The sequence below is a fragment of the Pyricularia grisea genome (genome assembly GCF_004355905.1).
Source record: "Pyricularia grisea strain NI907 chromosome Unknown Pyricularia_grisea_NI907_Scaffold_8, whole genome shotgun sequence".
NCBI lineage: Eukaryota > Fungi > Ascomycota > Sordariomycetes > Magnaporthales > Pyriculariaceae > Pyricularia > Pyricularia grisea.
In genome coordinates, this window is record NW_022156721.1 from 992,386 (window position 1) to 1,016,472 (window position 24,087).

Below are 24,087 nucleotides of genomic sequence, written 5' to 3' on the forward strand. Positions count from 1 at the left end.
GTACGATGGATGATTTGCAGATCGACACCATGACACCTTATGCGCGGTGTGAGATCCGCATGAGATGTGGTTGAAGACTGTTATATTTTTTGCTACTAATTACAATGCTCAGCCATTTTAATCTGGGGACAACCTGGTAACCTCTCGTTGCTATAATTGTAACGTCTTTCAACCAATTTTTTATAAAATGGAAGCCTTCCATTCTTCAGTGACACATTTGTTTTCTTCTTTTTTCCTCATCCCTCGTGGCATCAAACATTTGGTTTAATTTCCTTTTTGTCTCTCTTTTCGCGGTTCGCATTTCCTTTTTTTCCTTTTTTTTTCTCTCCTTTTTTTTTCATTCGCTTTACATAAACCAGCCAATTTGCCTTTTTTCGGTTCTCGACTTTTCATCTTTCTTTCAACAATGAGGGCCGTCAACGTTTTGCAGCTCGCTGCCCTGGGATTCATCTTCCCAGGAGCACTCGGCGCCCCGCAGATGGGTTATGGCAATTCCAACTGCCGCCGCGATCTTCCCGAAGGCGCAGGCCTTTGGAAGCGGATGCAATTGTCAATCAGTTGTGGTATCCATCGCGTCAACAAGCAGACGGGCGCCGGGTCCGGGCAATACGGCCAAGGCCCCTCCGGTGCTACCGGTTTTCCCATGCCGACTCGCCCTGCGGGTGCCGGGCCCGTGCAGGGCTCCTCGCAACAATCGTCTGGTTTCGGCAGACAGAATTCTATGAGCCAAGGCGGCATGGGTGGTTCAGACCAAATGGGCGGTATGGACCGGCAGCAGTCCATGGGCAACGGTGGTGGTGGCGAGCAATTCCATGACGCTCCTCAGGGGTTCGAGGGACAAGAATCCTCGGGCGGCGGCATGGATGATGGTTCGATGGCCGGAGGTGCAGCGGGTGGTGCAGCAGGCGGCGCTGCGGGTGGCTCAGGATCGGGCAGGATGAATGGATTCATGAGATGCACCGTGAAAGCTTGCAGAAAGATCGTCGACAAATATGACCCCAATGGAGACATCACATCGGAAGCCCAGAGTCAGGACGCTGCTGGTGGCCGCAGCCGCTACGGTTTCAGCAGTATGAAAAACAGGTACCAAAACTTCAAGGGAAGGTTCTCCCGTAATGGCCAAGCAGCTGGCTCCAACTTTGACCCCAACGCCGATCCTTCGATGGCCGGCGCTCAGTCCCAGGGTGGTCTCCGCAACAATTTCAGGCAAGGTCTCAGACAAGGTTTTTCAATTTTTGGGCAAAGGCGGAACGGAAACGGTCAACAATCTGGCTACAACCCTAGTCCTCGGGCCTCGGGGAGTCACAGCGGCGCCTTCACTTTGGGCGGCTACCAGGCTGACTTCAAAGTCAACTACAACAGACACGGCGGAGGCCAAACCCAGGGTTACTAGAATGGGGGTGTCTTGAAAGCCTTGTCAAAAGCTTTCTGGAGTTGAAGGTTGCTCGTGGAGAGCTGGAAACTTTGCATCGGAAACAAGCACGGGAACATGGCATTGTCAATAGTTGCTTCTGGATGACTTTTTGTTAGCCAGGGCACCTGGTTTTGTATCGCGCATGATTGATTGTCTTTTATTTCTATAGCGTAATTGTCAGTAAATTTTATTTATAAACCATTCAAGCGATCCATATCCCTGAAAACTTTGCCAAAGTTTGACAGATGTATAAACGGCTGCGAGTGCCCAGTAGTTTCACAAGAGAAGTCCAGGGTGAGCTTTGCCATTTCCGAGTATGGTATCTCAGTACAGTTTATACAGGATACCTATGCTAACATCCCAAGATCAGATTGGGTAAGTACCTACGCAGTCAGAGCTGCTAGCCCCCTACGTATGAGAACCGGCCAAAGAAGGATGCTAACCTTTGCTGTTGCAATTACCTGCATGCAAGGTCTCCATTCAATGCAAAAGAATGCAAAGCTTATAATACTAAACTTTGGTTATGGTCGGACCAAGGTTGCCAACCCCATGTAAAGGGCTATTTCTCTGAATCAAGGCCCCCCCTTAAGACATGTGAAACTTGGTGCTATAATTTGTCCAAGCGGGCCGCGCCGGGATGATAGTTGTCAATGGAGACTCAGGCTCTCCCCTCTTAGTGGCTGTGATGCCAAGTTTTGTTGCTTGAACATAAACAAGAAGCAGAACTCTTAAAGGCCAATCAACAAGTAATTCAAAGTGCTATGCTTGCTTGGATAAGTACCTCTTTGGCCAAAGAGCAGGCACTGTGCTATTCCGACTTATATGCATCTTGACACTTGTTGAGAGAACAGAAGGGCTGGCAAAACTTGCAAGGTTAATCATATTTATACACAATTCTTTTGTTGAAATATGTAACCTTTCATCTTGCAACGGCTTCACAAGGCCTGCATCAAATGCTTGGACGCAACTCATTGTGTTCAAGTGCTATCGCGAATGGCTCGTCTCAAAGCAGCCATACCGCCGCACGAGATGTGCTCCGAATTAGCCTCCAGAAGGTCAACAAGTACATAACGCAGGATTGCCGCCTCTGACCCGAACTCACGCACCCGCTGCACCCATTCGCCAAACAGAACCGAGCACTCGCCCTCCCGCACAAGCTTCCGTCCCAGCAAAGTAATTATTTTCCTCCAGGGCTGTTTGACCCGGGTTATTCACATGTTATACCGGCTTCAATTGAGCCCGCAACCAGCGAGACCCCCAATGTCCGTACGAGGTCTTCCGCCCGGGTACAAGGCATCACACCGGAGTTCTGCGACGACCTAATGAAGGATACGTGCTCGCCAGCGTTCTAGTACCCGTTCCTCCGCGGCGTCGCGATCTGGCCCCAGCCGCACCGCCATCGCCCGGAACATGGCGCCTCGGCACTGCCTGTGCAGTGTCGCGTCAACCATCAGCTCGCACGCCCGCTTGGTTCCGGCATATCCGGCCGGTAACCCGGCTCTTGATCCCGTGCACGCGCCCCTTCGGGCAACGAACCCGCTGGGGTATGGCCGACCACGGCCACCGACGACATTCATCTCACTTCTGTATCTTTTGACGCCGTTGCTATCCTCCAACCGATAAAAGGGGATAAAAGCAGTGCTTCAAAGGTCTGGCTCTGACGAACAAGCATGCACGGTCGGTGATACGTCAGTCGCCGACTTATTCATGTCGTCAGCCCTGACGCCTGAAATCTGTGGCTGGACGAGCTCTTGCGCATGTATAATCAGCACACCGATGATCGCCGCCTCCGTTAGCGCGCCCCCGTCTACCTCTAGTCTAGTTCAAGCGCAGGTCGAATCTCAGACGCCACCTCCGTGTTAATGAGCAAGTCGATGCCAAGATTCGTAAGCTCACTTTCGCTTGATATGTCGCACGTCTCGGGACCCGAACGCCCGAATAGGATATTGATAATTGTGCGTGCAACTTCCGGCTTTTTTTTTTTTTTGCACACCCTGACGCCGTAGAGTGAGACCTTGCAGGGTGGACTACTATAGACGGCGCGGAGATTTGTGCGACATGTCCCACCTGGAGCTGTTTATGGTCGACAGGGTTGTGATAAGTACTGTTATGGCCAAGTGTGAATTGAGTTACAGTTGTGTAAGGTCGGTAAGGCTAGCTCCGGCGCAGCATGCAAGCGTTTTCTGCATATGTGATCGAGGCACTTTAGCCCAGCTTACGCCGAGGATAACAAACGTCGAGCAGCTTCCTGTTAGAAGCATCGAAGGAAAATACATCATTAACGTCTGGTTTGTCAAAAGTGCAATGATAGTCTTCCGAGCACGGTACTCGGCACAGGGGTCGACCAAATCCTCACACATGTGACAGACGCTGTTGTGCCGGAGGCTATTATCCATGTCGAAGAGGCGCGCCCACTGCACCACTTTCCCTTCAACTGCCGGGCTGCCGCGGGAGACAATTGTGACTTTTTTTCCGGATGTTGCCCGTGTTTTGTTCTTGTGCAGACCAAGATCCGAGTGCACTGTCCCGGACTCTTCCACAAGCTGTGGCTGGATAAAAGAGTATTCCGAAGGCATGCAAGACGTTTAACAGCTTTGACTTAACCGGCTTGGCTCCTGAAGCAGCGCAGACTGTCTCAGTCAAGTCCCTTGCTGGTATTTTTGCTAGTGACGGCGGTGCGGTGGTCCTCTCCCTAAGGGTCGAGGCGATTCCTCGAAGCGTCTTGCGCGTGGCTACAGGGCCTGCTGGTCGTGACACGAGAGCCAGAATGGGTGCTGCCGGTCACTAGTCTCCATACTCATCACTTGTTTCGCATTTACAGCCTGCGGTTGCTGCTTCGTAAGAGGGCAGATGTTGAAACCCGAGGCACCGTAGCTGTTTCCCAGCGCCATTTTTTCGGGTCATCGCCGGTTCTGAGTGAAACTGTTTTCGCGTATTGTTGTCAGGAACAGCCTTGAGAGGCGTGCCAATGGTGTTGAAGGAGACCTATGAAGGAGTGTTGGCATTGCACATCATAGGAACGATCTTGACGAACGTGCGCTTACGGGTGCCTATCTTGTATGGTTGTAACCAAAAACACAACAATAATTTCGCTGATATCTTTAATGATGTAATGGCTAAGATTTCCGCGGACCGGCGACGGACCAAACCAGCTTAATGGGGTTGACAATTACCTCGTTCAGATTTGGGCGCGGATTTACCACCGGCCTAAAGTTATCCATTTTGCCTATGCAGTGGATTCGTCAGGCAGAGATGCCATGAATACCTTTGCGCTGGCCGATGAGTGTCGTCAAACCAGATACAAAACCTCGGACGTTAAAATCGAAACGATAGGGCTCGGGTCAGACAGGCGCTTGTACCACCCAGAGAGAGAGAGAGCACATTGACGTTGCTTTCAAGCTGTACCGCTGGGAGGACATAGAACGAGAAGGAGGGCGAACTTCGTGCAGGAGCTGGCCGTCCTGCCGCATTTCTCCATGGATAAAATGACGGGCGAGGTGGTCCATCCAGTCTTTGGATTTTGGTTGATTGAACGGCGAGTCGGCTGGCATCGGACATCCGCCAGGCGCCAGGATTCGGACCCGGGTACGGGCAATATGGATGTTGGCTTTTTGTGCCGCACGTTATCGAGTACGCCGCCCAAAGTCGCGTACGAGCGGAAGCCGATCCCGTCGCTCAAAGAGATGGAGGGGACCTTGTCGATTAGGATGTATCCCCGCAAACAAAGTTCTCGAAAGCTCTACTGCTTTGGGACTAGGCCGTTGGATGACAGCACATACCTCTTTGGACGGAAAAAAAAAAAAAAAAAAAGTCAATCGTCCACTTTTTAGCCAGTAATCTTCAGTGCCATTCAACGCCGCTGGCCCGTCCAGCTTACTCATTAGGGAATCATCTAGGCAAATAACTGTCCATAATTTAGCCGGGAAGGCCTTGGGTAGTAGCCAAGTCTAAAAGAATGGAGAGTGTTAACGTTGATCCTCGCACTGAGGTTGCAATCGGCGCTACTAGTCTAGAAGCGTTAGAGTTTGGCGTTGAAGATGATCTAATGTACCTTATGGTAGCGCGAGGTAACTAGTACACTTCAACCGACCGTTAAAAAAGGTGTTTCGGATTCTCGTTCCGTGCGCCTGTGACTTTTCGGCGCTTGTAAGCTGACGTGGTCACGGTTGCTGGTTACCAACGCAGCGGATGTGGCGGTCAGCGCTTTTGTAAATAGATTCAGGCCATGCAGTCACCGTGAGAGGCCATGTGGGGGGGAAGACTGGAGAAAAAAGAAGGAAAAAAAAAGAATGGGAAGAAAAATTAAAGTATTAGACTAGTACGAGTACGTCCTATGCCTCCCAACGTTTTTGACATGGTATACCCGTCTCGCGGGCTCCTACAAGGAATGGAAACATTCAATCTTATATAAAGTTTTCAATAAATCGTCCAAAATGCAACCAAGCAAATCCTATCGATACGGTGATAAGAAATAATCAGAAGCTCGGTGCTGCAGTTATAAGCTTTGACAAGTCCATCCGAAACGAGAAAAAGTGCTGGCGGGCAACAAAATCAGTCTTTGTGGGATAAGGAAAACAAAACTGTGCGAGGAGGGGGGGCTCAGGGATGGGAATTTTGAGATGCATATGTGCATAATCGATTTTCCAAGCTCCCCAAGACGGCCTTTCCGACTTTTTTTTTCCAGTGCAGGCTTTTGTAATATTCTACCCTGGTATTTGTCCCTTGACCATCGCTAGGGCACCCGGTCAATTTCAATCAATGGACGACAGTTTTCTATCTAAAATCGGACCATGACGCTGTGCGGGTGATAAAAAAAAATCAATTCCCCAAATTGTCAAAATCCTCGCCAAGCACGGCACCCACCTCACCTCCGTCAACCATGGGCCACACAGATGCGGCGGCCGACGATAATCGAGGTCCACAGATTTTGGCTTTTGCCATCTCGCTCGTGGCTATCGCCACAGTTTTCGTCGCCGCCAGATTATACACCAAGGTCGTCATCAAAAGACTAGTCTATTTGGAAGATTACATCATCGGCTTTAGCAATCTGCTGCTATGGGCCGAAGTGTGTCTGTACTTTGTCGCAGTTAGGTACGGGGAAGGGAGGCACATCTGGACCTTGTCGGAGGAGGAGCTCGGGGCATCACGGCTGTGGTTCATCATCGCCTCCGTGCCAGGTGTCACGGCGCTGGGGTTGCCCAAAATTGCCATCGCCTTGATGCTCAACAGGATCCTTTTTGCGACGAAATGGCTCACGACGGCTTCCTGGTTCCTTTCCGCCGTAACCATGGTGAATTTTTTAGTCGTCCTTTTTTTCCTCATCTTCCAGTGCTCTCCCATGCGAGCATCCTGGGCTACCGACGTCGAAAACGCAAGGTGTTATGGCTCCGGCCTAATTGTCAACATTTGTGTATATGCTTCGGGTACGATACCGAAAAAAAACCTTTACTTTCGATCTGAATAGTGTCCTTGAACTGACACATGCTTTAATTACGCAAAGTGTTCTCTGCCATCACCGACCTCTACTTTGTAAGTAATTCACCGTTGAAGCTGGCTACCATAGGCCGCAGCAGAGAGTAGCAAAGTTCTGCTAACATCAAATGGACAGGCGTTTTGTCCTGCTGTTGTCATACTAAGGCTTGGGATGAACACACAAAAGTCCATTGGACTCAGCTGCGTACTAGGGCTTGGGGTTTTGTAAGTAGAGGCTTCCAGCACCAAAGCCCCGACATTTGTTTTCGAGAACCTGATCTTCAAACCTACATGTGACTGATGCGTCTGTATCCCCAAAGTGCGTGTGCTGTCGCCCTATACAAAGTTTCTCTACTTCCACTCATGACAAGTCCAGACTTTACTTGTATGAAACCAAATCAAGTCCTTACCCAGTTCATCCGATTTCTGAAGTGGAAGAACTAGTAATCTGACAAAACTTTTACCCACAGACGACTGTGCAGACCTTATGATATGGACAGTGTAAGCTTAATCATATCGTGACCCCATCAAGCAAATATTCTTGATCCCCGCCAACTAACATTACATCACAGCGCCGAGGCATCAGCGATTCTGATTGCCTCATCCATCCCCATGCTAACGCCAATATACCTCTTGATTGTGCGAAGGCGTAGGGGTCAAGAGCATCGAGATGAGGTCGAAAAAGCCCCAATCGATGAACTCGTGCATCAGCTCGGCCACCAGCGTCGAAACCAAGTTCAGCGCCGCGCTTGGGATGTGGAAACCGGCATTGTTCATCGGGTCACAAATCGTCAGTCTTCTGGTGGTGCGATGAGCTCGGAGAGGGTCGAGAACGTTGCAGTGGATATGACACAGGGCTTAGGAGATAGGAGTTGTGTAATAGACCAAGTAGAACATTGTAATGAAACGCCAAGAGCAAGTTAATCTTATCCAAATTCTTCTACATCATTGTTGCCAAGTATGACCAGGAGGCGGTGCTGGTCAGTTAGTATGCCGGTTTGACTTGATCGTCAAAGCCATCATCGTTGTAGGGACCAGCCCGTGTCTTGAAAAGTCGCTTGGTGCTCAAGGTTGACTCTCTCCCTCGAGCTTGTTGGGTGTTGTCTGTCAAGTGTCTCCTTTTTTTCCACGTTGGGCACTCAACAAGAATTATACACTATACTGAGATGGATAGGAGTTTAATGGTATTAATTTAGCAACACAGCCACAGAGCGAGTCTGCAGTGGCACCTGCAATACACTATAACAAAACTAACACCCACAGCCAATTCAGCTTTCGGCGTTAGTAGTGAGCCAAAAAAGATAACCTTTCAAATTATATACGTTATTCTTCCTGCTTTGTGTCCTTTTCAGTCTCTTTGAGTGCTTGACCAGGTATTGGTAGACCAGTCAATTCTTGAAGTACCTTTTTAGTCCGTTCTGATATTTCCTCGCATATATTCCAATTGATATCACACCCGATCCTTGCTATCAACTCATCGTCTTGGTGGTTGGTGATCATCTGTCCCATGCAAGCACTAAATTGAGGCTTGGTGGCGCGGCACGATTTGCGTTCATAAAGCTCCGACTTCGACCGTGGTTGTGCTTACTGCTATTATAGGCACAAGGGCTGTCGTTGCCAGGGGTTTCTAGCCGATTGATCTGGGTGGGATTCAATTGAAGCTTTCCTTAAGAATAAAAATCGACACTCTCGAGTTAGCATCTGTTGCAACAAAATCGTGGTGGCCTTGTTTGAAACGGTCTGAGTGGTGTAAATGTACTGGAAAAGCATTTGCCAGAAAGGTCAGGGCTTGGCTTATGGAAATAGGGATTGGCAATTCCGAAAACATATTAATATCCTGTGTTCACACTCAATGGCATTGATCTGGATGGAATGAATTCTCAATTCTAATTTCCGTTGTCCAATCTAACAGCAAATTACAAAATCTTGCCCCTGTACTACAAATGAACTCAAAACTCGAGGTTCAAAAAATAGAATTTGCCTCATAAGCTTTCTCTAAGCTATGACTGACAAGTAATGCAAGATCAACAAAGAAAAAAGTATATCAGACATAAGTGTCGTCCGGTAGTCACTGAATCAGTAATGTATGCTAAAAATTAAACACTGTATATATTAAAAAATGTTGAGAGCCATATACAAAGGGCTAATAACTGTTAACCATCGTTCGAGTAGGAAGAGTCATCGGCTGCACTTCATTCTCGGGGGATTGGCTGATTGTTGTAATTAAGGATATTCGCCCGGACAGACTCGTTTGGAACCCAGCTTGACGACGCCACGACATCTCTACTTTTCAACAGCTATATCAAACTTGGTAACCCAAAGTCATGTCAGGGTCTGCAGTATATTTTGACTCGACAGTCTCCAGACCTATGGGTTGCTCTCATTCTTTTACATATATGTTTAAACCAAGCACAGGCTATAGTTCCCGCTGTCTATTGAATCCTGGAGAGAAAAGGAGATATCTCACCGGCACTACTCAAGGTTGCCAATCGCGGGTATTTTGTCTGTCAAAAAATGTGCAGTTTATGCTCAGATGCTACCTGCCCTTGATGGAAGACTCTGTTGCGGATATCAAAGCACTGGGTCAAATGTACCGCAACTCCAAGATCCTCGATGTAGCCGAGCTCTGGGGAGTTCCTTGGGTACTGAGTAGTGGCTTCATTCAACTGGTAATATGATAATCAAGTATGTATGCAGATAAATAAAAGTGGAATTTGAAACCATTCAAAACGAATGATAAAGGTGTTTGAACTCCAATTGCTCTAGTCATACTAAGATATCGCACAAAACAAACTGTATGGTATATAAAGCAGGCTTCTGCTATCAATCGCCCATTTAGATGTCGTTATCGGGGCTCATTCTGTCCATTTCCTTGTGGAACTTTTTCAATCTATGAGACTCCAGCCTTTGCATTTTTTCAGTCTCTTCCGCCTTTTTCCTCTGCTTCGTTATGTTCCCCTCCAACATCTTCCTGATGCGCTTGTCATTCTCATTGTTGTCCTTCTTTTGTCTCCATCCGCCATGCCCTGGGCGTCGCCTACCATGCCTGAAATCCTTTTGACGCACACCTGTCGGACTTTGAGTTTCACCTTCGGAAGCTGGTGGCCGGGCTAGTGATTGCAGGTTAGGACCGGAACACTATGCTAGGCGATCAAGGGAACCATGAATTTCTTATGCTGCAGTTTCATTACTGCGTGACGCCCCCGGCTCTTTGATCCTGGTTCCAAGTGAGATACTCTTTGTGATTCGGCATGTCTTCCAGCTGTTCTTTTGAGCAAATACCTACCAACTTGGAATTACCCAGACCTGTAAAAACAAGGTTTCCTCCAGGAATCCTTTCTAGCCCGCGTATCGATAAAATAAAGTGCTAAAAACGGGATTTCTCACCATCAAGTTGATTTTCACCGCTCTGCACAGCTTCGTATCCCCAGTCGGAACCTGACGGTGTTGCGCGTGTATGGAGCTTTCGGGCCGGGCAGGCGGCGGCGGCGCGAGGACCACCGGGGTGGCCACCAGCCGTGCTGATCGAAGACGCCGGCAGCGGGGCGCTCAGGACCGTAGCGCTGAGAGCGAGGATGGCAAAGAGTTGAGAGAATGCGGATAAATGCATAGTTGAAAACGACTACTGAATATTAAACTTGATAGAATCGAAAGGGAGCAAAAGCAAAGCGCGGGACTGAGCGTGGTGGGATAGAATTAGTCCCAGGAAAGATGAACAAAAAGAAGGGCGATTGATCAAAGCCAACGAGGAAGACGTCGAGCGCGGGGAATAGTAGAAATAGGAGTCAATTTCGCTTTTTATGCTAATTTAAAAGCTAGAATGGTAGTCCAATGGTTGTTGCATCATGTCGCTATAGATATTTTTCCTATGACAAAAATAAACTTGGCGGACGATCGCGGCTACATTACAATAAAGCTCTAGCGAACAATATCAAAGAAGCCCAGCTAGCCTGTACCCTGTTGAAGAAGTTGGCATCAAATAATTAATATGATGATATTCAGGAACAATTATTTCGTTCATGCATTCCTTTATGATTGGCACATGGACCTCCCACGACGCGGTATAGCGACCTTGCCGTACAACTGATCAACATAGTATTGGATCTACGCAACTGTTCAAAATCGCTGGAAATGGGATTATTTATGGTAATCTAGACAATTTTGGGGACTTGGCAGATCTTTTCATGGTCTTGTTGCTGATATTGAAGGGCAACCCCTTAATAGCTCAATCGCATGACTCTTTGACTCGGACACCCCGATCGGGCCACACGTTGCCAGCGGTCCCTAGTGAGATGCACAGCACACCAATGACTCTCTTGTCTCTAAAGGCCTTGCTGAGGTGCAGCGATAGCCGGTAAACACTGGGCCCAGATGCAGACGAAAGTGTAAATTTATCGCTCCGGCTCCACACCCAGGGGTTTTACGCTTCCATTTTTCAAGACCAAAAAGACTCTTATGACAGACGCTGACATGTTGACGCATGAAATTTGGTTCAACCGAGATCCAGGGGCGGACAAGGACTTGGTTGAAAGAAACCACCCTACTCCAGCTTTTGGGAGCAAACAATCGGACATGGTTCCTCGGGGAGTTTTAGCACTTCAGGAGGTTTGTTCCAAGGATTGTTCGCTGCGCATTGGGCCAGCCTGCTGATTTGCATGAATTTTGGTATCGCCGCGAGTTCAACCGCAAAAGACCCCCAGACAGTCCGGTCCATTTTATGCCTTCCCAAAAATCCCCCCCTTTTTCACTCAAGGGCACAAAATTTCAGGCATACGTCTCATCGGGCAATCTCAACCCATCGTGGATCGAGGCGCTCATCATGCGTCCGCCGTCGACAGTCAGCAGCGCGCAGTTGGTGAAACCTCCCGCCGCGCTTGACAACATGAGCACCGGACCTACAATCTCCTCGGGCCTCCCCGGTCGTCCGGCAGTGGAACGCATCGATGCCTTGGCAGCCACCTCACCCACACCCCATCCGTACTTGTCTTCGCTGGAGGCTTGGCCCGTCATTTCCGATGGGAAGACGCCCGGGCAGATGGTATTGACGCGGATTTTCATTCTGAAGGGACAGGGTTGGCAAAAACGTGTCAGAGGGGTTTGTATAGGTAGTTTGCCGTCGAGGGGTAGGACTCACGGGTGAAGACGGCCGGCGAGAAGTTTTCCAGTTTGTACCGCTGTTGTTATTTCACAACGTATCAGAGCACTAACAGTCAAGGCGATTCCAATTTACATGGACAGGTGAGGTACTGACCCGCTGCTTTGGAAATGCTATAAGTCGGAAGGCCGAGCACCCTTTGAATTGACAGGCCTGAGATGGACGAGATGATGACAACATTGGGGTCAGCCGCTTTCCGGAGAAGCGGGACGCAGACAGCAGTCATGAAGTAGACGCCGTTGACATTGACTGTAGGCATGGTGGTTATTAGCTGGCTGGGTATGTGGTGGTGCTGTGTAGCTGGCGCTGTGTAGAGCGCAAATATTTGGCACAACATGACACTTACTGGCTTGACATTGGTTGAAGTCCTCACTATCGCTGTTGTCAGTGCTGTGCTGTCAAAGTACCTTCCGTTGATGCCTTTTCGGGAGGGAGACTTACTCGTCGACACCATTGAGGAGAAGATTCTCAACATCGTCAGCTGTAATAATGACTTGATATTAGTATTTTCTCGTCAAAATTCTACACTAGGATGCGATACGCCGCTAGTAAACTTCTTACGATTGTTGTGGTCCTTGGGCGGCGTTTTCCAAGGCCTCATAATCCCTGCACAATTGACGACGGTGTCAATCTACGCATGAGGTCAGGGTTTCAAGGTGAGGAAACCAGTCAGCTCAATCGGATGAACCCAAACTTCCCCGCCGTTGCAGAGAGCTCAGCTCACATGGTCCACGGTCCCCGCGAGCGCATCGGCAATCTTTTGACAGCTAGCCTTGGTCCCCACATCGCCCTGAATGACGCGAACATGACCCCGGATTTCGCTCGCCGCTGCCTCCAAGACCTCGAGCCGTCTGCCGACAATGTATACTCGGGCGCCGTTGACGGCAAAACCCTCGGCGATCGAACGCCCGAGGCCTGTTCCTCCACCGGTGACGACGACGACTTTTCCCTCGACCGAGAAGAGGTCATTGACCTTGAGTGAGACGTGCGGGGCGCAACTTGGGCTGGGATCTGCAGCCGCCATCACGTGTTCTGGACAGAAGCTTTTCGTGTTTTTTTTTTTTTTTTTTTTCTTAAATGTTTTATTATTAAAATCTTTTTTACCTTGGATGGGTCGTGGTTGAAAATTGTGGTGATGAAATTCACGGGTAAATAATTTACTACCGATACACGATTGTCTTCGTATGTGGCTGTCAAGTTTAATTGTGGAGGAGAGATCGGACCCCGGAGGAGGTTTTGGAACTAGTTTTGGCAGGGTGTTGGCATCGATGACGTGGTTCAGCGCACCAGGTGGTAAGCCACCGACCGGTTCATCGCAGATGTTCGTGCTGAAAAGTCCCGTGCCTTGCCACGTGCCTTGCCCCAAGTTATTTCTCCAAATTAATTTGAAGAACATTTTGAGGGCAAGCATCTACTTATGTAGGTACATGTCAGGAAACGAAGTCATATTGTTAGCGTCTGCATGGGCATCTATCTGTAAGTGCTGCACGCATTGTAAGCATCGTGCACAAGGCAACCCCCCTGATCTCAAGATGTCTCAGGTACGTAATAGTGTATATTAAGCTTAATGGAAACCGCCTAGCATTTTTGTAGCCGACCTCCGGATCCAATATTCCGGCCTGCTACCACTTTATGATGGTGCAAGATCTCCAGATCTGCAAAGGAGCTCGCGATCGATTACAAGTTGACCTTTGTGCAACTCCAGATTATCTCTGTCCCCCTTGCCGCCTTCCTCGATCCCCACCAGTCCATTTTAGCACCAGTCTGGGTTTTACAAGTCAGGTCAGAGGGTCATTTCGAGAAACAATCGTAATAAAACGAGAAAAAAAAACATGAAAGAAAAAGATCAACTCACTTTAGGCCCCCAAATCCCATCAACATTCAAACCCCCCTCCGCCCGCTGCGCTTTCTTCACCGCAGCAGTCGTCTTCGGGCCAAAATCGCCGTCGACGTCCAGCCCGGCCGAGTAGCATTGATTCAGCGCCGTCTGAAGCGTAGAGACGCCGTTGCCTGTGGCCGAGTCCTTGAGGATGCAGCTGCCGCCGCCGCTGATGGCGGGATATTTGGCGACGAGGCCGTTGCCGCGGCCCTGGACGTTCTTGGACGTGTTGCAGTATCCATCGGCTCTGGGGAGGAGAGGGCTGGATGGGAGGGCGGCTGTGGACAGCGCGAAGGCGGCCGCCGTGGCTATTAAGCTGGCGAGACGCATTGCGGAGGAGTTGGGCCAAATTATGGGCGAGATTTATGGTTTGGCACTTTTTTTTTCTCAGGGAGTTCTTGGTCGGATACCTTGGCTGCTCTACTCAAAACGCAATCACTACCTCGAGCAGCACAAGCAGAGATTTACAATTCTCTCTTGCCCATGGAATGCGACAATGTTCATCCTATTCCAAATTTCCAATCATGCTTATCGGGTGCTGGATCCCAAAAATCCAATAATGACAGTCCAATTTCCTGCAGTTGAGAGTGTATAGTATGAAAAGAATGCAAACAGAAGCCTGAACCAGTCAAAGATTTCGCATGAGGTACCCGGCTAGGTTCTCCCTTGGGCAACCCCTGCGGCGCACTTGGGCCGTTACGCTCTAGTGCTCATTTGAGCATACTCAAAATAGGTTCCTGCATCCTATCTGTCTCGTTTGCGCAGGTACAAAGATCTCATGCAGGACCCATTTACCAAAGAAATCGCTAAAAACGCATCCCCTTTGCCGGAACAATCTAGACCCTTGAGGACCCCTCTCCTTTTTTGGCAACATCTCTTTTTTTCGGGACAGGATGGCACCGGTTACCTTGACATGGCGAGCTGAAAAGCAAAATAAGAATAAGCTGCAGCTGAACTTGAGTTTTTGGCGTGGCGATTGGCATTTTTTAATTGTACTACATGAGAAATGATGGGGGAAAGTTGGCCCGGCCGTGAATGGTGTTTGTAGACGGGTCCGGCCGACAAAGAGGCAGCAGCGCAAAATCCAGAACAGGGATGGCAGCTACCACGGGGAAGAATAAACTTTGCCGCCGGCGCGGAGAGGAAAACACACTAGGTAGATTTGGTAGGGTACACAAGTGGCGCGGAGTACGATCCGAACAAGGCTCGATCTTGGAGCCCCCTTTTTCCAAGCCACCGGGCACTAGCCTCGGGGGCTAACGCCGCTTTCTCCATTTAGACCCAACGGGTTCTCGATTTCGTTTTGTCATTAGTTCTTGGATCTTAGCCCCCTTTTGCCAAGGGAGCTCAACTGTTAATTCGTTTTTTTTTGGATGATATAGACGACTTTTTGGGCTGGCGTTGGGGTTTGTGCGCGGTTCTTTTCGCGAGGCAAAGAGAAAATTGGGGCCCTGACTCCTAAGGTTGTGTTAGTTAGTTGGGCAACATATTTTTCCATGACGAAAGGCGCCGTCTCTCTTCGCTGGCAATTTACTGCGGTGGATGCTGCCACATCCTGTAAACGGTTGATTTTAAACGTCTGGATTGGGCTGCGCGATGTGGCACATTTAGTCCAAAAGGACCCTTAGATGCGCGGTCGGTTTGATCCGATATGTAAGCTGAAAGATCAACATTACCAAGAGCCTTCTGGGAAAGGCGCTGCTGGTCTCGGCTTGGCTTCACTGGTTCTCAGCCGTGGTTTGAATATAAAAGAGTCGACATTCCTGTGCCTAGATGTCCATGCCTATCACGTTCTGTTTATTGCCAAACCATACTGATCTAGAGACCGGTGGGGATTCCTCTGGTCTCCCTGCAAGTGTCAATATAAATCTAGATAAGATCCTGGTTCCCTTCTAACTACTCTACCACTCTATTTGTCTTGTTTATCACAGAAACACTTCAATATGCTTCGCCTCGTCTTCACTATTTACTTTCTCCTCTTGTGCCAAGTCCTCGCCAGCTGGAGCACCGGCGGATGGGGTCATGGCTGGAGGGAAAGAAACCACAGCAGCAACGGCTGGGGTGGCTGGAGAGGATGGGCAAACCCGCGAATTACACAGAGCCAGGCAACCCTAGGGACACAGCCCCTGGATGAGAGTCCCAAGACCTTGAGCCCTCAAGAAGTCAACATCGCACAGGGTGCTGCCACGCAGACAGTCAGTCCTCAGGAAGTTTCTGTACCTGTTGTCGCTACAGAGGATAACGACATCCAAGCTCGGAGTCACAAGGACGAGAAGCCAACTGCCGTGCCCGCGGGTAAAAATGATAAATGGGCAGGTAGCTTCTGGGGACCTGGAAGCTGGTGGAGAGGCTCTTCTTGGGGCAAGGGAGGACGTGGCAGATTCGACAAACCAGAAGATGACGACCAAGCGTCTGATGCCTCCAAGACCGCCTCAGTCGCTCTTCCACTTTACACCAACACTTCAACCACGGCCACAGACCTGCTTGTCAACTCTACAGCAACTGCTACGGACCTTACCAACACTACATTGACCTCAGCACTTGAGCTAGAGACTGAGACTGCTATTTTGGTAGTTGATGACACGGTCGAGGATGATTCCGATGCTGTTATGAACAACGCAGCCCAAGAAACATCTGATATGTCCGACATAGAGCGCCGTGCTCTCGGCGGTCTTTTGCCCGGCGTCTCTGTCGTAGTCACCCCGGTAGTCGCCCTCCCCGGCGTCACTCTCACTGCGAGCGTGGGACTGGCAGTTCAGACCTCCTCCAGCCAGCTACCTCTCAGCGTAGGCCTCTGCATCGGTCTGAACCAGCCAGTTGGCTGCCCTGGAGTTTCCGCACCGTCATCTTCTACCACCGCCCGCACCACCACCACCACAGCAGCTGTGCCACCGCTGGCAACACCCGTCGTGCTTCCATCCGTTTCGCTAGTTCTGAGCCCTACCATCATAACCACAACTCGCCTCACTAGTGTCGTTGCTCAGATCGGCTCATCAACGGTAACAGTTCCAGCCATCATTGCCAGCGCCACTCTCACATCTGTCGCAGTACCTGCGGCGAGTGTAGCCCTGTCATCCCAAGTAAACTCAGCCTCCAGCATTCTCTCGAGCCAGATCTCGGCAGCGACCGCGGCACTCGGCGGTCTGGGCGGCCTGATTCCCATAGCGGTCCCCACCAACGTAGTCAGCGTCCAAGTCCCCGTGATATCAAACCAACTCTCATCCGCCACCTCACTTCTGGGCGGGTTAGCGACCCTGCCCCCCTTGGCCGCCAGCTCTCAGCTCTCTCAGGTCTCCGGTCTCTTGTCCTCGGCCACGTCTCTCCTCGGGGGTTTGACCTCCTCCGCGGTGGTGGCGCTCCCAACAGCTAACCCGTCGGCCCTTGCCAGTCTGGTCAGCTCCCGAGTCTCTGAGCTCTCGGCTGGAGTTTCCATCGCCAGTTCAGTCCTGGCTCCGCTGGCCTCTGTGACCGCCTCCCCGGCTCTGGCTACAAACCTGCTCCCGACGGCCGTGGTACCCACTTTGCCTGCGGTCACGGCTCCAGTGAGCTCCATCGTCGCCGGCATCTCCAGTGCACTGTCGGCCGCCACGTCGCTAGTTGGAGGCCTGACGTCGCTGTCTGCGCCTGTGAACATCGCCACCGCGCCGGCCGTCAACCCGACTAGCCTCGCGGCGGTGCTGAGCTCGCAACTGGGAAGTCTGTCTCTGCAGCTGTCGTCTGCGAACTCGCTGCTCGGCGTCGTCACGTCTGCGGGAGCGGTCGTTCCCACGGGGACGGCGCAGCTCGGTGGCGGGATCGGGGGCATCCTGTCGTCGGCCGCGTCTGCTGTGGGTGGGGTTGTTTCAAGCGGCGGCATTGCCGTTCCGACTGTGGCTCCGCTGCCTGTTGTCTCTAGTATTCTGTCCGCGGGAGCGTCACTTGGGAGTGGGACTCTCTCGATCGGGGCAAACGTTCTGCCGACTGGGTTGTCGGTGTCTGGAGTCCCCGTCGCTGTGCCTTCAGGAGTGGTGGGTGCTACTATCGTTATTGGGAGTACCATCATCCCGACTGGTGTATCGGTACCTGGGGTTGGCGCCGTACCTATAACCACCTCGTTGTTGGGTGCTGGGGGCACCATCATTCCCACCGGTGTTTCCATTCCAGGCATTGGACCAGTACCTATCGCAACCTCATTGGTGGGTACCAATGGCAACATCGTTCCCACCGGGGTCTCCCTCTCCGGCATTGGAGTTGTGCCAGTCGCCACCTCGCTGATAGGCAATGTACTGTCGACTGTCCTAGCGGTCCCTGGAACCCTAGCAGGTGCTCCATCGGGAGATTCCTTGGCTGGCGCAACTAGCGCCATCGGTGGCAACATTATCCCAACTGTGGTGTCAGTTCCTGGCCTCGGTGGAGTGCCCGTGGTTACCTCGGTGATCGGAGGCAGTGTCGTTCCAATCGGGGTTTCGGTTTCTGGGGTTGGAGTTTTGCCTGTTGCTACCACGTTGGTCTCGGGTAATATCGTCCCAACTGGTGTATCAGTTCCTGGCCTTGGTGTTGTCCCTATTGCTACCTCGTTGCTTGGCACTGCTCTCCCGACAGGAATCCCGCAAGCTGGTGTTTCCGGAGTGGTGTCTTTGGCAACTTCGCTGTTGGGAGGTTTGACCTCGACCGGAGCTGGTATACTACCTAACCCCACAGCACAGGCTGGCATTCCAGGCATTATCTCTTCTCTGAACTCGCAGCTGGTAAGCCTCACGTCTCTTGTGGCTGCGCTGCCAACAGAACAGCCTGCAGTTTCCGGATTGATATCCTCGGTAGCTTCACAAGTTGCGAGCTTGACCTCAATTGTGAACAATCTTCCCGTGGTTGGTCCCTCGGCTACCCTGCCGTTGGGTGGGCTTCCTTCAGCTCTTCCCACTGGCGGAGCACTTCCGTCTGGTATACCCGACGTGATCTCATCGGTCACAGCGATTTTGGGGGGCATCACTTCAGCCGTTCCAACTGGCGGAGCGCTCCCGTCTGGAATACCTGACGCTATCTCGTCTGTAACAGCCATCTTAGGCGGGCTATCTTCAGTTAATCCCAGTGGCGGCGTGCTGCCGTCGGGCATACCTGACGTGATCTCATCGGTCACAGCAATTTTGGGAGGCATCCCTTCAGCCGTTCCAACTGGCGGAGCGCTCCCTTCTGGCATTCCGGACGTGATCTCGTCGGTAACAGCCATTTTGGGTGGGCTCTCTTCGGCCGTTCCCACCGGCGGAGTGCTTCCGTCTAATGTACTCCCGTCTGGCGGGCTCCCGTCTGGTATACCTGATATAATCTCATCGGTCACAGCAATTTTGGGAGGCATCCCTTCTGCTGTTCCCACTGGAGGAGTGCTTCCAACTGGCATACCTGATATAATCTCTTCTGTCACGGAAATTTTGGGCGGGCTCTCTTCGGCTGTTCCCACTGGAGGAGTGCTTCCAACTGGCATACCTGATATAATTTCTTCGGTCACTGAAATCTTGGGAGGCATACCTTCAGCTTTACCTACTAACGGAGGGCTTCCGTCGGGCGGAGTGCTTCCAACTGGCATACCTGATATAATCTCTTCTGTCACGCAAATTTTGGGCGGGCTCTCTTCGGCTATCCCCACGGGTGGAGCGCTTCCAACTGGCATACCTGATATAATTTCGTCGGTTACGGAAATTTTGGGAGGTATTCCTTCAGCTATCCCCACGGGTGGAGCACTTCCAACCGGCATACCTGATATAATTTCTTCGGTTACGGAAATTTTGGGAGGTATTCCTTCAGCTGTTCCCACCGGTGGAGTACTTCCGACTGGCGCAGTGCTTCCATCTGGCATACCCGACGTAATCTCTTCGGTTACAGAAATTTTGGGCGGTTTGCCTTCAGCTCTCCCTACCGATGGGGGGCTTCCGTCGGGTGGAGTCCTCCCCTCTGGCATACCTGACATTCTCTCGTCGGTAACAGCCATTTTAGGCGGTCTGCCTTCAGCTGTTCCTACTGATGGAAGCCTTCCAACTGGTGGAGTGCTCCCGTCTGGTATACCTGACATTCTCTCGTCGGTAACAGCAATTTTGGGTGGTCTCCCTTCAGCTATTCCCACCGATGGAAGTCTTCCAACAGTGCTTCCGTCTGGTATACCTGACGTTCTTTCGTCAGTAACAGCCATTTTAGGCGGACTGCCTTCAGCTATTCCCACCGATGGAAGTCTTCCAACAGTAATTCCCTCTGGCATACCTGATATATTATCCTCGGTATCGGCGATTTTGGGCGGCTTGCCCTCAGCTGTTCCTACCGATGGAAATCTTCCAACTGGCGGAGTGCTCCCGTCTGGCATACCTGATGTATTATCGTCGGTAACGGCCATTTTAGGTGGCCTCCCTTCCGCCATTCCTACCGATGGAAGTCTTCCAACAGTGCTCCCCTCTGGTGTACCTGATATATTATCGTCAGTATCGGCGATTTTGGGCAGCCTCCCTTCAGGTATTCCCACCGATGGAAGTCTTCCAACTGGCGGAGTGCTCCCAACTGGCGCAGTGCTCCCGTCTGGCATACCTGATGTATTATCGTCGGTAACAGCCATTTTGGGTGGCCTCCCTTCAGGTATTCCTACCGATGGAAGTCTTCCAACTGGCGGAGTGCTCCCATCTGGCGCAGTGCTCCCTTCTGGCATACCTGACATCATCTCTTCGGTAGCATCAATTTTGGGTGGCTTGTCCTCTGCTGGTATTGACCCGTTGCCGACCGGGACAGGAGCACCATTGCCTGATGTCTCTGGTATTCTATCTTTGGCGACATCCTTGCTTGGCGGTGTGACTTCTGCTGGTGCAGGACCTCTACCCACTGGCGAAATCAACCTTCCAATTTCTGATGCTACTCAGGTTCTGGCGTCTTTGACATCTCTGCTTGGCGCTGTAACTTCTGGTGGCGTAGGACCTCTTCCCACTGGCCCAGTCGACCTCCCGATTTCTGATGCTACTCAGGTTCTGGCATCATTAACTTCTTTACTTGGGGGTGTAACATCTGTTGGTGCAGGACCTCTCCCCACTGGCGAAATCAACCTTCCGATCTCTGATGCTACTCAGGTGCTATCAGCGTTAACATCTCTGCTTGGTGGTGTGACCTCTGCCGGCCCAGTGGGAGCTCTCCCCACTGGCCCAGTCGACCTCCCCATTTCTGACGCTACTCAGGTACTATCAGCATTGACATCTCTGCTTGGTGGTGGCAATGTAATCCCCACAGGAACTGCTCAGCCTGACGTGTCGGGGATATTGCCAGCCGTGACATCCATTCTTGGCGGTCTAACCTCTGCTGGTGGTCTTCCTCTGCCGACAGCCACTGGAATTCCGGACATTCCTGTGGACCAGGTTAACTCGCAGCTTTCCGGCATCTCCGGACTCCTGTCTTCAGCCACAGCCATCATCTCAGACATAACTGCATCCGGTGTCCTCGCTCTACCCACCGATGGCGCACTCCCAGGTGGAGCTGTCAGCTCACAGCTTGCAGCAATCTCTGGCATTCTGTCTTCAGCTACGTCCTTGATCGAAGCGCTCCCCACCGGTGACGGCGGCATCTTGCCCACCGGAACTCTCCCCGTAGTTATTCCAACGGCAGAGATCAACTCACAGCTTTCTGGAATTTCTCAATTCTTGTCATCAGCGACAGCGGTAGTAAGCGCTCTTCCAGGTGCCACTGATCTTGGTGGTGGTGCCATCCCTACAGGTGTTCCAACTCCTGTCTTGTCGTCGCTCCTTTCTGCTGCGACATCCCTCCTGGAAGACTTGAACGGAGCCGCCACGACGCTACAAATCACACTGCCGAACGGGGCCGTACAGACCATCACGGGTCTCTTGAACTCTCAAGTTGCCACCATCACCACGGACATCTTGGGCTTGCCCACTGTCCTGGTCACGACGCAGGATCTGAACGGGCAGCTTTCGGGACTCTTGTCGGCGGCCACATCACTCATCGGAGGAGTTCAGTCTCAGATCCAGACAGCAGGGATCACGCTTCCGGACGGTCCGCTGCAGTCTTTGACTAGCGAGTTGGCTTCACTGGTAGCTACGATTACCACGGAAATCGCTGGTCTACCGACTACTTTAACTGCCCTTAACATCCCAACTGGTGCGGTTGTTGACCCTTCAGGCGTCGCATCGCTGATAAGCTCTCTGCTTGGAAGTTCGGGCCCCATCCCGACATCCCTTGTCACGCTTCCAGACGGTACAGTACAGTCTTTGACTGGCCAGTTGGGCTCAATCGTCACGGACATTTCGGGTCTACCAACCACTTTACCAGCCATCAACCTCCCAACTACTCAGATTACTGACCCTTCAGGTATTGTATCGCTGATCAGCTCATTGATAGAAAATTCAGGCCCCATCCCAACCTCCCTTGTGACACTTCCAGATGGAACAATTGAAACCCTCACCGGCCAGCTGGGCTCGCTTGTTGGTTCCATCACAACCAACATCGCGGGGATACCCACGACGCTGCCCGTCACCGTCCCAACTGGTCAGGTTATCGATCCTTCGGGCGTGGCGTCACTGGTTAGCTCCCTGCTTGTAAATCCAGACGCCGTCCCGACAGGTCTTGTCACGCTTCCAGATGGAAAAATCGAAACCCTCACAGGTCAGCTTGGCTCGCTTGTCGGCTCCATCACAACCACTATCGGGGGGATTCCCACAACGCTGGCGGTCAACCTGCCCACCGCACCGATCCCTGCTGCTACTGGGGCTTTATCTTCTCTCACTTCGCTCCTTGGCAATCTCGGGTCTCTACCAACCTCTGTGGTCACATTTGCAGATGGCACGGTTGCCACACTTACAGCAGTCGCGGTTCAACCTGTCCCTACCCTGACGGCCTTCATCTCAGGTGTTCCGACTACTCTGGTACCAGTCAATTTCCCTACAAGCCTACCGCTCAACCCGTCACAGGTTATCTCAGCAGCCACTTCGCTGCTCGACAGCTTGAGCTCTGCCTCTGTTGTTCCAGGCGGTGCGGTAGGAAGTCTCACCAGCCAGCTGAGCTCACTCATTGTTGCAGCAACGAGCCAGCTCTCTGCACTCCCGACGCCCGCCCCGGTATTCAACCCCCCTACAATCCCTGCACCAACCATTGCGCAGCTTTCATCTCTGGTCTCGTCGCTGCTCAGCAATTGGTATCCGTCCACGGCAATTCCCGACGGCGTCATCGACAGCTTCGTCACCAAGCTGCTACCTCTTTTCGGCCAGGGAGGGTTCACACCTGCCACAACAACGGGCAACGGGATCCTCCCGAGCGTGGGGATACCGGTCCCGACGGGAGTTGTACCAGGCGTCTCGTCGGTGGTGGGCGGCCTACCGGCTGTCACGGGTGTTGCTTCCTCGGTCGGCTCGCTGGTCGGAAGCCTGACTGCTCCTCCACCTTTGGCTACTGGCTTGGTCACTCTTCCCAACGGTGTTGTTCAGACGGTCACTGGCGTGCTTGGCAGCCTGACCGGCGGTAGTGGTTTGCCAATCGCGACCGGAGTTGTAACCCTCCCTGATGGAACTGTAAACACGGTGACTGGCATTATCAACACCGCCGTTGGGCCTCTAGCTACTGGATTGACAACGCTTCCCAACGGTGTTGTTCAAACTGTTACTGGCATTATCAACACCGCCGTTGGGCCTCTAGCTACTGGATTGACAACGCTTCCCAACGGTGTTGTTCAAACTGTTACTGGCATTATCAACACTGCCGTTGGGCCTCTAGCTACTGGATTGACAACGCTTCCCAACGGTGTTGTTCAGACTGTTACTGGCATTATTAACACCGCCGCTGGACCTATAGCGACAGGATTGACAACGCTTCCCAACGGGGTCGTTCAGACGGTGACTGGCGTGCTTGGCAGCCTGACCGGCGGTAGTGGCTTGCCAATCGCGACCGGAGTTGTAACCCTCCCTGATGGAACCGTGAACACGGTTACTGGTGTTATTAACACCGCCGTCGGCCCTGTAGCCACGGGATTAACAACGCTTTCTAACGGTGTTGTTCAGACGGTTACTGGCATTATCAACACCGCCGTCGGCCCTGTAGCGACGGGATTGACAACGCTTCCTAACGGTGTTGTTCAGACGGTTACTGGCATTGTTAACACCGCCGTCGGCCCTGTAGCCACGGGATTAACAACGCTTTCTAACGGTGTTGTTCAGACGG

General features: G+C 51.6%; 6 protein-coding genes across 6 annotated transcripts in view; 2 read left to right on the plus strand and 4 right to left on the minus strand.

The window, feature by feature from the left end:
• Nucleotides 1-2,391: 2,391 nt before the first annotated feature.
• On the minus strand, nt 2,392-2,991 carry PgNI_12074 (uncharacterized protein; the record flags this gene model as incomplete). Its single annotated transcript, XM_031132030.1, has 2 exons — nt 2,392-2,607; nt 2,770-2,991. The coding sequence occupies 2 exons, from the start codon at nt 2,989-2,991 to the stop codon at nt 2,392-2,394; spliced, it is 438 nt and encodes a 145-aa protein (XP_030977136.1).
• Nucleotides 2,992-3,387: 396 nt separating this feature from the next.
• PgNI_12075 (uncharacterized protein) lies at nt 3,388-4,550 on the minus strand. Its single transcript, XM_031132031.1, has 2 exons — nt 4,459-4,550; nt 3,388-4,399 (listed from the first exon to the last, which is right to left on the minus strand). The coding sequence occupies exon 2, from the start codon at nt 3,988-3,990 to the stop codon at nt 3,544-3,546; it is 447 nt and encodes a 148-aa protein (XP_030977135.1). The 5' UTR covers nt 3,991-4,399; nt 4,459-4,550; the 3' UTR covers nt 3,388-3,543.
• Nucleotides 4,551-6,293: 1,743 nt separating this feature from the next.
• On the plus strand, nt 6,294-7,875 carry PgNI_12076 (uncharacterized protein; the record flags this gene model as incomplete). The annotated part of the gene is made up of 7 exons (XM_031132032.1): nt 6,294-6,837; nt 6,915-6,943; nt 7,023-7,111; nt 7,207-7,271; nt 7,357-7,387; nt 7,459-7,726; nt 7,801-7,875. 7 exons carry the CDS (start codon nt 6,294-6,296, stop codon nt 7,873-7,875), a joined length of 1,101 nt encoding a protein of 366 aa, XP_030977064.1.
• Nucleotides 7,876-9,721: 1,846 nt separating this feature from the next.
• Nucleotides 9,722-10,496, minus strand: PgNI_12077 (uncharacterized protein; the record flags this gene model as incomplete). Its single annotated transcript, XM_031132033.1, has 2 exons — nt 9,722-9,996; nt 10,274-10,496. The coding sequence occupies 2 exons, from the start codon at nt 10,494-10,496 to the stop codon at nt 9,722-9,724; spliced, it is 498 nt and encodes a 165-aa protein (XP_030977137.1).
• Nucleotides 10,497-11,142: 646 nt separating this feature from the next.
• On the minus strand, nt 11,143-14,250 carry PgNI_12078 (uncharacterized protein; the record flags this gene model as incomplete). The annotated part of the gene is made up of 9 exons (XM_031132034.1): nt 11,143-11,945; nt 12,021-12,060; nt 12,138-12,290; nt 12,388-12,413; nt 12,483-12,522; nt 12,603-12,672; nt 12,766-13,084; nt 13,723-13,805; nt 13,897-14,250. 9 exons carry the CDS (start codon nt 14,248-14,250, stop codon nt 11,651-11,653), a joined length of 1,380 nt encoding a protein of 459 aa, XP_030977099.1. The 3' UTR covers nt 11,143-11,650.
• Nucleotides 14,251-15,863: 1,613 nt separating this feature from the next.
• PgNI_12079 (uncharacterized protein) overlaps nt 15,864-24,087 on the plus strand; it is a gene marked incomplete at both ends in the record, with an annotated part of 16,845 nt that continues 8,621 nt past the window's right edge. The window contains 2 exons of the mRNA XM_031132035.1: nt 15,864-18,558; nt 18,619-24,087. The exon at nt 18,619-24,087 is cut by the window's right edge and continues 7,964 nt beyond it. Coding sequence (XP_030977098.1) covers nt 15,864-18,558; nt 18,619-24,087 — 8,164 coding nt within the window. The remainder of the gene's footprint in view (nt 18,559-18,618) is intronic.